A 20,082-nucleotide genomic window follows, 5' to 3' on the forward strand; every position below is an offset into this window, starting at 1 on the left:
ATGTGCACTTGGAGGGTTAAACCATAGCTTGCCAACAGAGCGCAGAAATTAGATACGCTATATGTACTCGTATGTATAAGTGTATGCTGGCTTTGTATGACAGAGATTTAATTCGTTTAATTTTTCGGAAGCTTTTTTTAATAAAAGTAGATTTAAATTTAAAATCGGAATCCCGAAAAATTAATCCCGAAATTTCGGGATCCCGATTTATGATATTAGACTACAAAATTTGAAAAATTTAAAAGCTTTGCAAAACAAAATTTTTCGGCTTAGCAATTTCTTAAAATAAATTACTATATGAAATACATTTTCACAAGCTTAGTTGAATTTTAATAAGCTCATTTCCTTTAATGTTTTAAGCTAATCCTGTTGCAAAGCGAGTTAAAAATTTCGCGATCCCGAAATCTAAATACCGATATTACGGGACTCTAATTTAAATAAATCACTAAACCAACATATACAGCACTTTATATGTTTTTGAAATACAATACAGTTGCTCGTTTCTCAACCCTAGTTCAATTGCAATAAGATCATTTCTTTTAAACATCTCGGAATTTAATGTTATAAAATTAAAGGGAAACCGCTTACAAATGCATGCCTTTACGAAACATATACAATTATTCACATCGCACATCCTTGCTTACCTTTGTCAATCGCCGGCTGTCAGCCTGCCTTGCCAGACTGCCGGATTGTTTGCATGCCCATCTCATTGTTTGCGCAAGCCGACAACCAAGCAAGCAAACCGAGCGAATGGGCAAATACATGCAGATAGGTAAACAGTGATAAACGCCGATGGCAAGCAATCACAAGTAGACAGTGACAACCAAATGGCCTTTAAATGGTTTTCGCTTACAGACAAACATATACTTACATACATATATTCATATAAATATACGTATATACATGTATATATACATTTGTGTATTGTTTGTGTTTGTGCGTCATTTATTTGCATCTATATGTAAGTATATATTTTCGTATGTATAGCTATTTGCTTGTATCTTGTTACTAGTTGCCACTCGCTTAACAGCGAAAAGTACCTACATATATGCAAGTACATATGTATCTATAAATGTGTGTGTGTGTTGGTAACCCGCTTTGTTGGGATTAGACAAGAAATTATTAAACCAACAAAGGTTTAGCAGGTGTGAATTGTTTACTCGGCCTGACACATTCGTGCGGGCTCAACTACAGTTAACCACATACCCCCCAAACACCATCTACCAACACAAACTAATAAACAGTGTTGGCGTATCGTTGCTATAAATTTAAATTTCACTTAATTGTTACAGTCAAAGAAGTTTTGTTTAAATGATAATGAATTCTTGTGTTTTTAATGAAACTGTCATGATAACTGTAAGACTATAATCTATTGGCGCAGGTAAAGTTGATAAATTTCCTAAAGCGTTATAGGCTGCAAAGTTTAATTTGAATTCTAAATTTGTCCTTTTTATTGCTTTCATTAAGAGAAAATTGCTTCAGCATGCTGTTACATTTTAATAAAGCTGGAGGACGGAGAAAAATCTTGAGACCAAAGAAATTAGTCAATAAAGTTTAAGTTAAATTCTGATATCTTTAAAGAATTATTTGGAAATAATATTTACTTAAAGCGATTATTTTGAACTAATTCTGAAAAGACAATATATAGGTTCAATACCGACTTTATGACCAATACTCTTTAGTACCTACAGCTTATCAGAAGATCTCTGCCATCAACATTTAAAGTAAACTCATCGGTATCCGTTGGTGTGCTCAGAATTATGTCAAAAGTGACCCGGACTGCCCCAAAAAACTACATTTTAACATATTTTAATACAAATCTTTATTGCAGCCTTCAAAATAAGCTCCTGAGCCAATACCAGCATGCCAACGCTTAATACAAATTTCAATACAATTGTAAGCCGCGGCTGGGATGGTTTTCAGTGCCTTCAGCGAATTTTGGTTTTTGTGTGGTTTTGGCTCTTTTTTGGTACCCCATTCGCTGGATTATTGAACAGTTTGAACGTCATAATCATAAACCCATGTCTCGTCACCAGTAACAATGCATTTGGTGAATGTAGAATCCTCCGCTACGTTGTCAACCATCTCTAATGCGACCTTTACACGACGTCTGTTTTGCAAAAGATACAGTTCTCTTGGTACGAGTCATACCCAAACCATCAACCAAAATGTGTTGAGTCGATCTACAAATATAAGAGATATTTCGTTTTTCTGCTATCTCTCTAATGCACAGGATGATTTTCAAGCACTGTTCCTTTAACTGGTGGTTGGACGACTCTCATGAGGCATGTTTTCGATGTCTTCACGACCTTCACTACATTCATTGTGCCACTCAAATCGTGTTCATGATAAAGTAAACTACCAAAAACATTTCTGCAACATTTTCAACGATTCCATAGCCGTGATTCCATTGGAAACACAAAATTTCAAGCAAACTCGTTATTAAATTTTTTCCATGGTAAAAATCGCCAGACAAACGTTTCACGTCGTAAACAAACAGCTACCAAAAACACACACTGGAGATCAAACTTCACACGAATAGAAAAAAAATATTCAAACTACATGATGGCTACCTTTTTTAGCAATACATTATAGAATTTAACTTACCTGGAAATAAGCAAAGCGTTCTTCCAACATATTTGGAAATAAATTTCAATTCTTTAAAGAAAACTTTAAAGCTCATGGTAGCAAATCATATTATTATCTTCTTCCTAACCTAAAAAAAAACTGTACTTTGTTTCGGTAGTGCAAATACAATAACTCGAAACAGTCAGAATTCTGATTTAAGTTTTTATCTGTTGTGTTCGGCATAATTTTCGGAATGGACGACTATAGCATATAGCTACCATACAAACTGAACAATCGGAATTAAGTTTTTGTATGGAAAAATTTTTCGTTTGACGAGATATCTTCGCAAAATTTCTAGCGGATCATTATAAAAGACAATAATGTAATCTTCCAAAAAATTGTTCATATCGAATCACTATAACATATCTATAGCTGCCTTACAAGCTGAATAATCGGAATCAAATTCTTCTATGGAACCTTTTGTATTTATGAAGGGTATTATAGCCTCGATACAATCGAAGTTAATGCTTTTTCCTATTCATAGCTTATTCTAACTATTGAACTATTACCCACAAAACTTCTATAAATGCAGATGCAGAGATGCAGAGATTGAGTAATTCTCCATCATTAAAGTAAACTAAGTATAAAATAAAAATATTTAAATTCATTTTTTGAGGCAAATATGTCTGAGCGGACTTTAATAAGTCCACAGATATTAACACATAATATTATCCTAAAATATATAGAATTTATAAATTTAAGTCGCTTCAAATAAATAAAATTTCAACAGCGTGCCTTTCATTTTCCACAACTAGCCTACATACAAGTCTATAGCATATGTACCGTTAAACATCCTTAATATTTTACTAAGCATCGATTGGCTACACAGTGACATATATATTTGTATACATAAATATACACTTAAAGCAGTTAACCCGCATGCGCTTTACTTCATTTAAAACTTTTAAAACTTGGGTCACAAGCCGACATAGTTTAGTGGCATCAAATACCAAAGAACTTTACTACTTTTCGTATATGCAATAAATATTTGTATGTGCAAACATTAGTTTAAATGTTTCAACCGGACTTTGCTCTAACGTTACTCAATGGAAAAACTTCAAACAGAAAATTCTTATTTTTTTGCTTATATTTCTTAGCCTTCTCCTTTCTTTTTTTTCGCCCAGACATAAATGTTAAATGCTCACAAAGCAATCAAACAAATTTATTCCCAAAGCACAGACAGACTGTGGAAGACTCTCTGTAGATTGGCAGTAGTAAATGCTACACAGAACCATACATAACTGCAAATGGTAATAAAGAAAGTGCAAGAGCAAGTGCACATTGACACAAACTTGCACTTACAGTCCCACACACACCCACAACTGCTGTATAGCCACACTACTAGCTGAGTGGCCCGCTCAGACGTCCAGACGACGAATTGCTTTTTGATGAGTTGAATAAATAAACTTTTGCTCGTTGATGAACTATTCGGGCTCAGCCAAATAGACAAGACAAGACAAGCCAAATATCCGGCAACTTGGTACGGCAACTTAACGGTGCTTTACAACGGATTGCTTGTGTTTACCTTTAGTGTTGCTGATAAGTTCGGTTGCACAGATAGTTGCCAATAACAGCAATAACAACAAATGCACAGCGACAAGTGAACAGAGACAGAGACAGTTATGTTGATATATGTGTGCATGTGGCAGACAGCTGTGGCAGAAATGGGAAGCCGGGCAACAGTAAATCAACAACAAATATCAACAACAATTGTGTAAACAACTATGCACACAAATACACTCATATATGTATAACGGCACCTACATGCATTTACATATCCTGCCTACACATACACACACACCTACATACATGCATTCCCCCACTTGCCACACCAGTCAAACTTCGTTGTATTGCATGCAATTATATGGCGCACAGAAATGTCGCCTGCTGCAACTAACTACAGCAAACATGTTGCACATGCAGCGGCAATAAACAATCAGAAGATAAATGTGTGTGCTTTCATATGTATATATGTATATGTATGTGTGTGTGTGAGTATTTACTCATTTATGTACGCTCATAGCTCGGCTTGAAAGCATGTCTGCCACAGTAAGTTGGCAACGTGGCAATAACCTTTTAAAAATTTCATGCCATAAAGTATTTTCGTCAACAACCGACAAGCATGCAACACGAAATCACACGCACGAGCCTGCCTATAATATTTATGCTTTATTTACATACTAGTAGCTACACCTTAGCCAACATGTGTATGTATGTATGTATTATAATCTTTACCCAATGAACACAAAAAATTGCATTTGTGTTATATTCACACTTCTTAGCTTTCTCGATCAGCAGTGTGTCGTTATGTTGAGAAAGGATTCGCTGCTTTGAGAGAGAAATCGAGATAAATTTATCTCACTTCTCAGATTTATTAAAAAAAGAAAAAAATGTTAGGAGTAGCCAACCCCGCAGGATCCTTTCATTACCTCTTTTTTAACACACTCAGCCCAGCTAAGCTTGAGGTTCGAGTGCGAGCCGTGAAGCTCCTCACAAGCTCTGGTTGTTGATCAGCACCTACCGAGTTCTCATATGTAAGTTAGTGCTCGAAGTAGAAATGTATCGGTATTGTCTGTAGATTGATATCTTGTTATGAAAACTTCGTTTGTAGAGAGCATAAAGCACACACGTTCGCTTAGTTCTAGATTTATAACACAAAAGAAAGGATGGCTTAGACAAACGACTACCAATATATTTAGCAAAACTGATTAGGATATATTTTACATGACATACTTGACTTACCTCCGTGTCGATCTTCAGAAATTTTGACTTTACCTAACAAAAAAAAGAGAGCATACTGATATTTATATCGAACCTCGATCAGCATAGTTTCTAAGAGTGAAAAATATAATATTCATTATGGTATCATTCTCAGATCAGCAAAGAATTTTCAAAACTACAAACCTATCCAAGACCGTAAAAGAGGTTCAAAGCAAATTTCACCTAAAATTCAATATGGATTGGGCATTAGGTCTTTAAATACCAGAATTTAAAATAGAGACACTTATTATCTCTCAGCAACAAAGAACTAATATCAAACGATCGCTGTACAAATAAAATATATATTATAGTGAAGAACATAAAAAATTATGGTCCCTGGAGCTACTCGTTTACTACGCATGAACACTAAGCCTTTTTAATATTTGCTACTCTCATCTTACCAGCTTACTTTATCTATTACCTGTAATCCATTAATTTAAAAAAACAACAATTACAAGGAAACTATGTTTAAATCTATCTCAGGATCTTCAAACACTACCTGTTTTATGGTCTACAAAGCATCGAATATATAATCAGCAAGCTCATTTTATCCATCAAATTATGATAAAAGAGCTGTCATAATTTTTTTAAAAATCATAATGTTTCAAGTATCACGTAATCTCCTCTTGTTTATATTTTCAATTTTTTGCTTTATAAAACGCCGTCTACTCAAGCTGGACAAAATTTTTGCAGTCAACTACTGCAATACACTTGAGCAAACATGAGAGCAACGTAGTGACATAGGTAAATGAGTGTAAAGCAAGCAACAAGGTTACCGTTAAGAGTGTCAAAGTAAATGCTTATGAAGTGCAAACGTAAAGAGGCCCAGAGGTGGAGGGAGGCAAAGCGTTTATTAATGCACCGCATGTGAGCAGATTCAACGTGAAACATAAATTTAATGACAGCTTACAAGCGCGACAAGCATTCAAGCTTGCAAAAAGCCACTTGTCGTGCAAAATTATGAAAAATTCGTTAACGCCAAGTCTATAAAGAGTAAGCGTAGAGAGGGAGAAAAGTAGAAGTAATGGGGGAAAAACTATAATAGACTTTACAAAGAAAATTGCTTGGAAAATATTTTGCAAATTACTTTTTGTTGGCACACCTCAATTCACTGCTGTGGAAATTAATTCGAAAATATGGCTGATAGTTGCTAAGGGAACCCTGGCTACCGGTTTTGCAAGATTTCTTAGTTCCGCATTTTTACTAGTATTTTTTCGCCATTCTACTATGCTTCTTTCTTTATTTGATTGATAAAAATTTTTTGCTTGCCTTAAAAGTTGCAGCAGGAAATTATTAAAAATGATAATAAGAAAACGATTTACCAAGTTAATGCGATGCATAATGCAGTTAAATGAGTTTTTATGCTGAAAAAGTTGTAGTTTCAAAAACTTTAGATGGTTCATACCCTTCACAGATAATAAAGTTTACATACTAGAACTTGATATCAATCGTTCAGTTTAGATGGTAGCTATATCTTATAGTGGTCCGATATCGGCAGTTCCGGCAAATGAGCAGCTACTTAGCTTATATACAGACGGTCTATAGGGTCTCCCACTTTTCCCTTTCGTTATCTTGCCAATATTCGTGGCAAGCTAAATATGCACTGTTCAGGGTATAAAAAAGATCCAGTAAACCACTGCTTGAGAGAATGTGCAGCTGTGCAACAAGAGCCTGCTAACTGCTAAAGCACCAGTGTAAACTTTCTCGCCTTAACCACAAGCCTGCGCTTACTAACTATTTTGTTTACCACCACAAAAGCAAATGTTATTGCTGCCTTACTTAATACTTTTTCAATACTTTAACACCGCCCGCCCAGCCTTCTCATCAAACAGTCCTAAATTGCATTCTGCTAAGGGCTCCACTTTAACTGCCAGGTGACCACTCGGAAAATTTAATTATGCCTGCCGGCACTTGTGATAGTTCTTAGTTCTTTATGCGCCCAACCATTAAATCGTTAGTATCTTAGTCGCTTAGCCCATCAACTTTGTCCTTCGCTCATATCTAAATTAGTAAATTTATATGTATGTGTGTTATAAACGCGGCAAAACATTTAATGCGCGGCATTTCACTTTCTCTCTCTCTCACTCTCTCTTACTCTTTATATGTAATTATGTGCATATCCAGGGTATCAGCGGGTAGTAAATCGCGTTAGGGAAGTCGTAAAAAACCGGAAGACACTTGAAATGCTCACTTCCGTAACACTAATGAACTTCTTCTTTCGCTCTTACTTAATGCAAACGCAGGCGTTAGCTAAGTTTGCGTAGCAAATGCTGTGGCTTTAATCACAGTGGGCCCTAGTCCTTGATTTAATTATGTTTACAATTTAATTTTCTTGCTTAGTTGTTGTTATTTCCTTTTTTGTGCCGGCGGCAAGTAAACTTGCTTAACTTTTTGTTAATTGTTATAACTTTTAGGAGAAAAGTTTCTTTTGTTACTTAGCGGTGGCCAAATGCACGAAGGCTTTTTTTGCTTTTACTGTTTTTTTTTGTTGATGCAGGTAAGCGTTTTTAAATAAGCGCTGATTCAATAATAATCTACAAGAATTATGAAAGTGAAAAAGGTAAGAGTGTGGGTTGTTTAATATTGTTGTGAGTTTATTTCTTAATAATCTTGTTACGAATACCGGTGTCGAAATCCCTAGTATATGTATTATTTTAAAAATATGAAAGTTGCAGCTGAAAGGAATGTACTTTGATAAAATCAAAATGTTTTCTTATTAAATTACTCCATATTGTCTGATCATATCCTGAAACTGTGTTCTTTACTTCCCCAGCGGATGAGTTTTTTCAACTAAAATTTTTTTTTTACTTTTGAAGAATCGTATAATAATTGAGAACTTGTTTAGTTCTGTAAGATTGGTTATTTTTTTAATAAAACCGAAGATTACCCTGTACTTACCATCACTATGAGCAGCAGTATCCTGTGACATTATATACTAATCAATTCGATGAATAATTTTACTTTTTTGTCGAGCATTTTTCGATGAAAATTTGAACATACTTCACTAGGTTGTCAGAAAACTGATATTTGTGGTCCAAATCAAATCATCCCCGTACGTTCAACACCGAACCGCTTGTTTGTAGGGAACTTTTGCTTCCTATATATCTTGCCTTACATGACTGTATTCCTTTTAATAGGGTGTCTCCAACTAAGTACAATAATGTGCAAGTATACTCGCCTGTGCTTCTAAATATCGTCTATAAATACTCCAAAAATGGATTATTTATTCAATCACTAACTTCTACGTACTCTTTACTTTTTACTTATAGTTTTGTGCATTTCAAACTTTTTCATATATTTTAAATGAGAGATCACCCAAATTATAGATTGTGCCGTCGATATTCAAAATTTAGTCTAGATTGTTAATCAAAAGTCATAAATTGGGCTCTGAGCTATCTCTATTTTTCTTTCTCTCTCTTTCTATCGCTTTTTCTCTCTTTATCTCTCTCTCTCTTTCTATATCTCTCTGTCTCTATCTGTATCTCGCCATCTTTCTTCCATTCGCTCTCTCTCTCTCTCTATCATTGACCCTCTCAAATATCAACAAGCAAAAACTCTGTGTTACTAGTTAAACTCCTTAACATAAGGCAGAATTGGAGTGTTCTTTTGCTGTGTAATCTACATTTACAGAATTTAAAGTAGTTAAAAATGGGTGATTCATTTGGTAAAATTTTTGATTCTCTTGAACCCATAGCCGATCCCTAGGAGCGCCTCCAAAAAAAAAACGTGTCTGGCGTTGAGAACGATTTTTCTACTTAAAATTATCTCACACCCAAAAGCCCAAAAATTTTATTTTAACTATAGAGGAATACAAGTAATGATTGTAGGACTAGTCGAAATTCTGACTTTTGACAAAATTACGACCTTTACAAAAAAAAGTCGTTTTTTTTTTAAGAAAGTTTACAATTCAAACTAGCTTAAAAAATCCAAATTATTATCAAAAATCTTATTCCTTCGATCATTACGTAACAAATATATCTAAGAATGTCGTACGAAAATTTCCAACCGATCGGTTTAGCATTAGCTGATCATTCGTCGCGGTTTGGCCGGGACAGTCCGGATTCAGAGTTAATCGTACCGGCCGTCTCTGGCTTAGGAATTAAAAAAAAAAAATAATGAATCAAATAAAATTGTGTTGCTCTCTCATCTATTATATGTTGCGATTTTCAGCGAATTATAATATGGAAAAACTCGATGATTAAAAAAAACCGCCCCGGATTTTTCCGGGAAAAATATGATCACGTAAGTCTAGCCGTTTCGAAGAAATTTTCATCACGAACTCTGAAAACAGCGTTTCGAGAAAAACGAATTTAAAATTTTGAGAGCCAATTTGGCAAAATTAAAAAATATGTACAAATACGCTCATATTTCCGAAACTATTTGTCGGATCAAGTTCAAATTTTCGAAAAATATTCTTAGATATATGTACATTTAAAACATATAAAAAACAAAAAAATTGATTTTTTGAAATTCGCAAATGGATATACTCGTAAACCCTTAAGGGTTTGTTTTTTACTTCGTTAATGGCTTTAATCTAAAAAAATTCTTAGAAAAAATGGAAGATTGAAAATAATTGCAGCAAATCGAAAATTTCGTAGATTATAATATGAAGGCTTTTTAATTTAGATATGTCAAAAGTCCCTCATGTTAAGAAAACAAAAAATGCGTTTGCTTAACAATTTGTTTTTTTTGTTGCGCATTTTTTCGATTTTCCCTAATTTTCCAAAGTTACTTCTTATAGTATATTGATATATACGTACACGTCTCTTTTCCGCCCAAAACATAATAATGAAAATAATTGGCTTTATTACAAGCACATAACCTCACTTTAAAGCGACCTGTATATACTTAGATTCCTTTGTGTTATTGCTTTTTTCTTTAACTTAATTATTACCGCTATTGTTAGCACATATTCCCTTGTTGTTAGAGTTTAAAAAGAATTGTTATAGAATTTTCCTTTACTCTTCCATTATATGTATCTTCCACAGTTTTAATTTTACTATGTGCATGCTAATGCCAACTAAGCTACAAGCAGCTACTATGTCTGCTAATTTGTATGAACAACACAGTGTTTGCAAAACTATTATCCTTTCAACTTGTTCGTTCATCCGTTGTGTTTCATATTCATTGACGGTAATTATACTGTTGAAGCTAAGAATTTTTAGTTTTACTAACAGACATGAACGTTAGGGTGTGCTTTAAAAGTCAAATGAATCGGCCCAAGTTATTTGCTATAATATAGTTATTGGCGTCCACTAACATTTACGGTAAAAATAAGCTTCAGAAAATAAATCCGTTCCGAATTAAAGTATTCGTGGAATATAATGAGCTTCTTTTCTAGATGAAATTTATCTGTGACAATCTCGACTCTTATAATTGAAGTTTGGTAATAAAAATTTAAGTTAAAAAACCAAAACTGTTATAAAAATGTTCTTGCTCCTAGACACTATCCACCCTAATATGCATATACTGCCACAATATACAATGCTGTCTGCTTTGCTTAAAATTAATAGGAAAAATCAGCTCTGCATACATATAGCGTATCTTGTAGCTTTTGTTTCATATTGTTACTTGAAATTATTAGTGTCATATACTCGTTCTTCCTTTTTTGCTAATCATTCTTTATTCTATAGTTTTCAAAGTAGCAAAGTTGATTGCTGCAATTACAGGGATTTTTCAATTAGAGTATTTGTGTGTGTGTACCTATGTAGATACTACATATAAATAGGAAAGAGTTTTTGTAGTAGCATTTACTTTAAACTCTGCAAAGCGCAATCCTCCCTAGTAGATATGTATATACGGCACACACACATACATACAAGTATAATATATAAAAGTGCAGCTTGCACATAAGAACTTCTGACTCACTTCTTAAGTAAACTTTTATGACGTTATCCGACGCTTTGCCACATTTTCCTTTATAAATATTTTATTTAATATGCAGTCTTTAGTAGAATTTGTAAATGCATGTGTGTGTACTTCCTTTGTCTCAATATTAACAGCGTTTTTTATTTCATTAGTTGAAAATTCAATTATAAAATTTAGCTTTAGCGCAAGTTAGAAGATTAAGACTATTAAGTTATAGGGTTTAATTCATTAAAAGTACAAGGTTATATTGTTTCTTTGCTAATTACAGAGAGTCGTTTAGTAGTAAGGAGTGCTGTATTTTGTATGTGCAAACTTTGAGCGAGAGAGAGAGAGGGATTATTATAAACACGTGTATGGATATTTACCAATGATAAAATTTTACTCGGAACGGTCCATTAAACTGCGCACAAACTAGATCGATAAGTTATTTTTCGCTAGATTCGTACAACCTTTTTTTATGTGCGTGTAACGTTTGATCTCCATATGTCAGTATGGTGTGTATTTGATAGCTGCTTATTTACGACGCGAAAAGTATGTCTGGCGCTATTTAGTATGGAAAAAAAGTTAAAAGCATTCAGTGAAGGTCGTGAAATCGACGAAAACTTGCCTCAGCGATTCGTCCATTCTCCTCTGTTTGATAGATAGATAGATAGATGTTGTGCATTGCGACCATTGGTCTATTGTGCTCTCTAACTCTTTTCATACTACTTCATCAAGTCATGAAGATCTTATAAAATCTAAGAGATTTGAAACATTTATGGTTTTCATATGATTTTGCTTCGGGGCTACATAAGTCCTAAATGCGCGAGCCTTCTTCTGTCCTCTGTTAGTGACGATAAAAACGACAAAGTTAAAGAAAAAATGCTTGAAAATCATCGCGTTGGCATCAGAGAGATAGCAGAGCATCTCAATATCTCTTGTAGATCGACTCGAACATATTTTGTTTATTGTTTTGGGTATAAAAAGGATTATTGTTGAATGGGCGTCGAGTAGTGGTCGCGAAAGAGATGCTTGACGCAGCTCAAGACCCTCAATTTATCAAACACGATGTGGTTTTATGAATATGACGTCGAAACTGTCCAACAATCTAGCGAATGGCGCTCCAAAAATGAATCGAAACCAAAAACAAAGTTCACTGTGTGTTTCATATTAAGAAAAACCTAGCAAAAAGTGTTTTTGGAAAAAGGGCTCTCAAGCAACCACAATTCAAATAATAATTTGTTGAAGTACCGATTTAATAATAATTTGGAACTTACTTTTTTCTATCTTACTTACTTTTCCGGTCGATTACATCATCTTAAGTATCGGACAAACACGCAATCCGAGGAGTAATTTCCTCACAACTGCTTATCCAGTGAATATGTTAAAGTCGTGCAAAAACTGTAATGCGCAGCAATCCATAATGCATATATTAAAATCACTCAAATGCGTTGGCAATCAATCGCGTTAAAGACCAATATGGGTAACTGCCTCTAGAGTACTTAAGATGATTGGCAGCGAATGGAAAGCCGTCAAGAAATAAAAGCAAATTTAAACTTCAAAAGTAATATCGACTTGTATGCCTTTGTGCTTTCATGCAAAGCTCCTGAAGGTAGATATTATAAATATTACAAAGTACACAAGTTTTTTTTTCTGTTTTGTAAATACAACACGTGACAAATATATATATATATATATAATATGTAGGTAAGTATATATATGCTTATAGCTGTAAAATATGTAAGCTCGTGCTTTGTAGCCAAGCGCACGTATTGTACAACAGCTCCGTTGCAATATCCGGTATTATCCTTTTCAAACTTTTTTCCAATACGACAACGTGGCGAAAAACGAAAATGATAAGTGGCAAACGATCGATGACATTCGTGTACAAGTGGAAATATATATAAATATATATACATATATATAGGTGTGTACCTATATAAATAATGCGTCCTATACATTTATATATTACACGTATAACTGTGAAATAAAATAAAATAACATACATAATTTATAGCTTGACCGGCGGCTGCATACAATGCCATGTACCGTATGAAACTTGTTTACAATACAATGTGAATGAGTTGTCATACATACGCGTATGTATGTATTTATGTAAAAGTGTTGATACTCATATGTATATTACTCTGGTACAGTAGTAACGGTACGGTAATGCAATAGGCTCGAAATACATATAGTAGTCTTGTTATCCTATACGACATATATATGTATATACATAATGTGACTGTATATTTAAAATATTGATTTTCAGAATTTACAAAAATTGGTAGACCAAAAAAAAATTTTAGTCAGGTCACACATATAGTTCACAAGTAGTTGTATTATGGTACAAATTTCAATAATTTGTGTTTTGCAGACAATTCTTTTAAGGATTTCAGCAAGAACCTCAACTCTAAATATCGTTGAGACACAAAGTTCAATTATACTCTGTCTATATTATTCGGATAATAATTTAAGCTTTTTTTCAACGGTTGGCCTTACAGTTTTTCTAAAGAGCATTTTCCATTAAAAGCTTGTCCCCCACAATATTTGTTTCCAAATTATTAGGTATGTTTTTTATACTCTTTTAAAGATGGCTTATAATTTATTATTAATCACTATCACGATGTTTGTAATACCCAGAAAGAAACGTCGGAATCCCTATAACCAGCGTGGCGAGTTAAGTCGATTTAGCTAGCCATGTCCGTCTGTTCGTCCGTCCATCTGTATATACTAGTTTCTCAGTTTTTAAGATGCTGAAATTTCGCACACGTCCTTTTCTCCCTTAGGAGCTGCTCATTTGTCGGAATCACCGATAACGGACTAATTTAGCATCATAAATGAATGAAGTCCTTGTATGAAAAACTTTTTTATTTGACAAGACTTCTTTACAAAATTTGGCATTGCTTTTTTTTTAGGACAAGCCTATAATATCCAATATTTTTTCAAATCGGACCACTATAGCATATAGCTGCCATACAAACTGACTTATCAAAATAAAGATTTTGTATACCCTTTTATGATATGATAAATGCACTAGTGAAGGGTATTAAAGCTACGATGAAGCTGAAGTTAATGGTGTTTGTTGTTTTAGTTCGATTACCCGCATCTTTATCACCCGACAAAAGTAAAGCCTTTCATAATATTTTTATGCGTAATCAAGCCGTAGTTGCCTTCGTGTTGCAAGGTTTAACTGATGAACGGTCCACAATAACGACCTCTGTTTTAATAACACAACATCTTCGACTTTAAGATCTTAAAAATATAACCTTTCAGAACTATTGTCCCTATTTTAACCTAAAAAAATAAAACAAATTTTTTGAAGAAGATAAATTATTTTTGTAGCTAATGGAACACTTCCAATTACAATTACCACTTCTATGGTACATTTGTACTATCAAGATGTCAACTTGTTAAAAATGACTAACTTAAGTTGGTGATACATTTTAGTAATGAGATGAATCAGAATGAGACGTCACCACAAATTAATAAAAATCTTCACAGTCCTATGAAAAAAGTGTTAATATCATTCGTACTTTGAGCTATACAAGTATAGTTCGCTTTTACGACATCACACTCTCATCATTCAACCTTAAATACTCAACTGAGCTTACATAAATAAGAGAATTTCCATCTGAGTTATAGCGAAAATGATGAGTTGAAGTGCCACTCCTTTCTTTGTTCAGTTATTCACAAACTGACACTCACTGTTCTGCTCAGCACAGCACAGCACACTACTCGATGCCTTTTGCGCACTTATTCAGCCATTGGCCATTCATTTATTTCAGCACTTTATGATGGCCACGTCAGTGATAAAATTACAGAACCGTACAGAAGGTGTTATTTATCAAGCCTACCCCACTGAGTTTCGACATAATTTATTTGCTTTTGTTTCGTTATCTTTGTCTGTCTTAACGATGTCTTTATTGAAGGTTTCACTCTGATTGTGATGTTCTGTATCTACACGCTTGTTAAATTTTTAATATAAAATTCTGTTTACTCATCGTAAGACCTAACTGTTGTGACAATACTACTGTGCTATTTAATGTTGCAATAATAGAACGGTAAATTGTATCATAACTGCAAAGGAGTTTTTGAGGCAAGAGTTGATTTGAAATCAGCAGTTAAGGACACAAATATTCTAAAGAATGTGCAATAAAACTCTCAAAGTGAGTAAAGAAATATAGATATAGGTATATAATAAAAGAATTATTCTCCAACTAAGAATTTTTACAGATTGTAATTTTCTTTTACCAGGGTCTATCAGATATATTTGTCACGAACTGTTTTGATTATATTGTTTGGATCTTAATAGTATCTAACAAATAACCGCTCCTTTTGTCTATTGAATATTTCGCAAAACTTATTCGTTTCAAATATGACGTGAAAAAGTTGGTTTCGCAACAAAATTTTTTTCTTAAACTTTGCTTAGAATTCTTAATGGATGGTATCTACAAGTAGTATCTGGTTTAGTAACTAAAGTTCAGTCATCATTGGTTTGTAATGTCATGCTCAAAACTAACCATACTTCTTTACTTTCTCGAAGACTTTTACCCACTCAAGTAAAATTCTCGCAAAAACTTTTAAGAAGATCTTAACTGAGGGGGCTGGTTATTATTATGTATACCGGTTATGATTATATATATATTTATGTTTTTCAGGGAGTTGTGCATGGACTCTATAAGCAGAACCACAATACAGGCCCATAGTTCGCTTACAGTACGCTTAAAGCTTGTCAAAGAGTTTATGGCCTCATTAGTAATAGCATTAAGCTACTTCCATAGTAGACTTGTTCGGATGCCTGGTCACAGTGGAAACCTTGAAAATCGCAAAACCAATAAGCTTGCAAGAAAAGGCACTCTTACCAAAATTCTATCATACGGTACGAGCCAGTGTTCCCCGTTCTTTCGCATTCTGGATCTACATATGAACCTCACCCGTGCTTAACAAGCATTTGTCAGTAAGCACATTTGCGTTTACTAAATCCTTCTGGTCCAGACGATCTGTCATATACATATATGAAATCTTCTATCTGGAAGAATTTTATGTATGCTATATATATACGAAAGACCTTCGAACTCAAATATATGTAGTAAATTCCATTTTACTTTTTCGAACAGTAAACGGAATATGAAGCGAAGAATTGCTTCCTGCATATTTGCCGCTTGCCAAAAGGCAACACAAACAATCATGCAACAAGTAAAAAGCGAATACTATCAGTATAAAAACGCATGACCAAGTCTAAGAAGAATGCAGAAAAGCAAAAAAAGAAAAACAGTTTTCCCATAAAAGCTAGTAAATGACAACAAAGGGCTATTTCTTTTTATTTTGCATTTGAAAAGGGCAATTATACTGATTTCTTCATTTTCCCATTTCACTTATTCTTTTTAATTTCCAATTTTCTCTTTCATAACCGACCATTGGTAAAACAATGACAACTGGTGTGCAAAGCAATAAACACAAACACAAGAAATTACAAGAAAAACTTTAAATTCGGCTGCAACGAAGCTAGTATACCCTTCATAAATACAAAATATTACATACAAGAATTTAATTTTAACCTGTCAACTTGAATGACAGCTATGTGATATAGTTGTCTGATCTGAGCAATTTCTTCGGAGTTTACACAGCTGTTTTGAACAATAATCCATGCCAAATTTCGTGAAGATAGCTTGTCAAATACAAAAGTTAACCATACAAGGACTTAATTTTGATCGATTCGTTTATATGGTAGCCATACCCAATAGTGGCCCGATATCGGCGATTCCGACAAATGAGCAGTTTCTTCAGGAGAAAATAACATGTGCGAAATTTCAGAATCACATCTCAAAAACTTAAGAACTAAATTGCATATATATACAGACCGATTGACGGACAGACACACGGACTCAACTCGTCACGCTGATCTTTTGTATATATACTACGACTTTTCCTTCTGGGTGTTGTAAACTTCGTGACACATTTAATATATCCTGTTCAGGGTATAAAAAATAGTTTTTTAGATAAATTCACAAACAGTTAACAACAATAATAACAACATAATATGTAGGCGCATATAGCACAAAAACGGATGCTGGAACTGAAATTTGTTCCGATTACACAGCCATTGCAATTTTTAAAGCTTCCTAACTGTTTTTCCAGCTGGACTTATATTGCTTGAGCTCTTGTATATGTATGTGTTTAGAAATATGTTTGTATGTATGTCAACGCATAGAATTTTCACGCTTGAAAAAATTCAATTCGATTTACTAATTCTTTGTACTTTTTTTTCTCTTTTTCACAATTTTTTCTTTCCATGCTTTTCAATCAACGTTTGTGTAAACCAACGCTTCGCCTTTGCCGCACCGAACACGTGTGTTGCTGCTCTATTGCATGCCATTGTGGTTGCGCCTGTTGCGATGACTGTCAACAACGCTGCCGCCGACTTGCTTGCCGCTCTGTCGCCTTTAACGATGCTGCAATTTTCCGTTTTGTTGCCTACAAAATCCGCCTGTCCACGCTATTTCACCACCAACAATACGCACGTGTGTGTGTGTGTGTATTCGTGTGGGCAACCGCCGATACTGACAACTACATTACGCTATTGATGCCGTTCGAATGCACGCATACTCACACTCACTTCTCTAACGGCACGAAACGAACGCGAAATGGGCGCTGGTCAATACATCTCCGTTTCCAATTTCTCTGTGTAATGCTTTGCACTTCCGCTTTGCTTGGCTGCGTCTCTATGTCTTTGTGCTGGCTGTCAATACAAATTTTCCGACGTCGCTAACACTCAACACTCACCATACAACAACAAAAACAACATCAACAACGACAACACCATCACCATTACGAATGTCGTCCGCAACTATTGTGCGCCCCCACATCCCGTTGCTTGTGCGTCCACTCAACAACAGCTTACAGAAAATGTCAATCGAGCGATGTATTCTGCAATGCACCCGGCGGTTTGGCACCCTCCGATGGTAGTCGGCTCGCTGGTCCATGTGTGCCGAAGGAGAAGCGTTGCGATGGCTATCTGGATTGTCGTAATGGACGTGATGAGGAGGGTTGCACCGGCATCTCGTGTCGTTTAGATCAGTTTCGCTGTGCCAATGGGCAGAAGTGTATTGATGCTTCGCTCAAGTGTAATCACAAAGACGATTGCGGTGACAAATCTGATGAACAAGGCTGCAGTAAGTATTCAATCGTAAAATCAACGTCATCATCATCATCATCATCGCAAACACAGCCAACAGATACTACAGACGCTAGTGCACTTCAGATCATGCATGCTCGTGCATTTGAAGCGTGTTGTCAAAGAGTTGGTATACTTCAAGTGTTTACCGTTACAAAAACAAAACTTTTGTGAATTGGAACAAAAGTGCTGAAGTTTCCCTGTTAGCTTTTTTTTTCAAACCAGCCTAGTGGTCTGCAAATGATAACAAGCTGTTAGTCAAACGCTTCAATGGCGTCCAATGAACTTCATTCAAAATGGCCAAGAGCCAATGGCGTCTCAGGGTTTTACGTTAACTGAAAGTCAGCGCTACGTTTGAAGCGCTTTAAATTGCAGCTTCGTGTGTGCAACTATTGATCCTAGTCTCGTCAAATTTCTTCCTATTTCTATTCGATTTCAACTAGCAAACAACCAACCTCTTCAACCAACAAATCACTTTCTTTTCACACACTATTCCGCTTTAGCGCATTTTATAACCACTGAATCTCGAATTTTCGGCACCATTTGCTGAAACCCGAGATTTTTTTGTTTTAGTCGCAAAGCCTCATAATATTATATAATATATTGGTATATATATATTTTTTTTTTTTCATTTCGATTCCATCTAACATTTAAGGCTTTAAGCACTCAATCCCGATAATCCGGAATTAATTTTTTTGGTTGCCGCAAAAATATTTTTTATCTTTGTCGCCTAATATCACCTGTCTCAATGTAGTACATTTCTTTAGTACCTCCATACCGAAAAATCCAAACTAATTTTTTATGGTGATCCCGAACATGCTTTCCTTTTTTCTTTGTAGTTTCGAACATAAATGACTGAGTTTCACAAATAATACTCAATAGTTAACATGTTCCTTACCACAACATAAAAATCGCATTTTCTTGATCTGAGATGCGACTTTAATTATAGACTATGGCAACCAAAATTCCTCCCATCTATTGAGAGACCTCTATAAAAGGCGAAGAACCTAGCTATACCTTGTCAATCAAAAATTGATAGCTCAATTTTGGACTCTTTCTAAAATTCTACAGCGGTTAGGTTGCCATTCCCTTCATAGAATAATCATTATTCAGCTTCGGTGTCCCGAATTCCATTTTTAAAAGTGTAACTCTATAGATCAACATCCCACAAAACATAACTTCACATCTCTAAGGGAACAATCAACTAATTACCTCATTTTTTGAGTTTTCTTTCCCTCTTTGTCCATTTCATTCGTTGCAGCTTAAGTGTGTGCCAGAAATTTTTCATCAATTCAACTCGCTTTCATCCAGGCGCCAACATCATTCAGCCATCATACGCATTTGCATTCATTCATTCTCGTTTTACTATTCTCTTTTCCAGACTTTCCACCCTGCCATCATGGGCAATTTCGTTGCACGAATGCCTTGTGCATACCATCGAACTTCTATTGTGACGGATATCACGATTGTGCTGACGAAAGTGATGAGGCCAATTGCACGGCAATCGCATGTCCTGATAACAAGTTCCTTTGTCCGCGCGGTGGCCCAAAAGGCACGCCCAAGTGCATATTGAAATCACAACTGTGCGATGGCAATCGTGATTGCGAAGATGGCAGTGATGAGGAGACCGCTTGCTGTAAGTTTGCCAAAAACTCGATATTTTCTTTTAC

At 34.9% G+C, this 20,082-nt stretch overlaps 1 protein-coding gene across 3 annotated transcripts in view; it reads left to right on the forward strand.

Moving 5' to 3' along the window:
• mgl (low-density lipoprotein receptor-related protein megalin) overlaps positions 1-20,082 on the forward strand; it is a 382,146-nt gene that overhangs the window by 344,607 nt on the left and 17,457 nt on the right. For all 3 annotated transcript variants that reach the window (XM_036376212.2, XM_036376216.2, XM_036376215.2), the window contains exons 5-6: positions 18,135-18,410; positions 19,794-20,048. In XM_036376212.2, the coding sequence (XP_036232105.2) occupies positions 18,135-18,410; positions 19,794-20,048 (531 nt within the window). The remainder of the gene's footprint in view (positions 1-18,134; positions 18,411-19,793; positions 20,049-20,082) is intronic.

This window comes from Bactrocera oleae, chromosome 5 (genome assembly GCF_042242935.1).
Source record: "Bactrocera oleae isolate idBacOlea1 chromosome 5, idBacOlea1, whole genome shotgun sequence".
Taxonomy (NCBI): domain Eukaryota; kingdom Metazoa; phylum Arthropoda; class Insecta; order Diptera; family Tephritidae; genus Bactrocera; species Bactrocera oleae.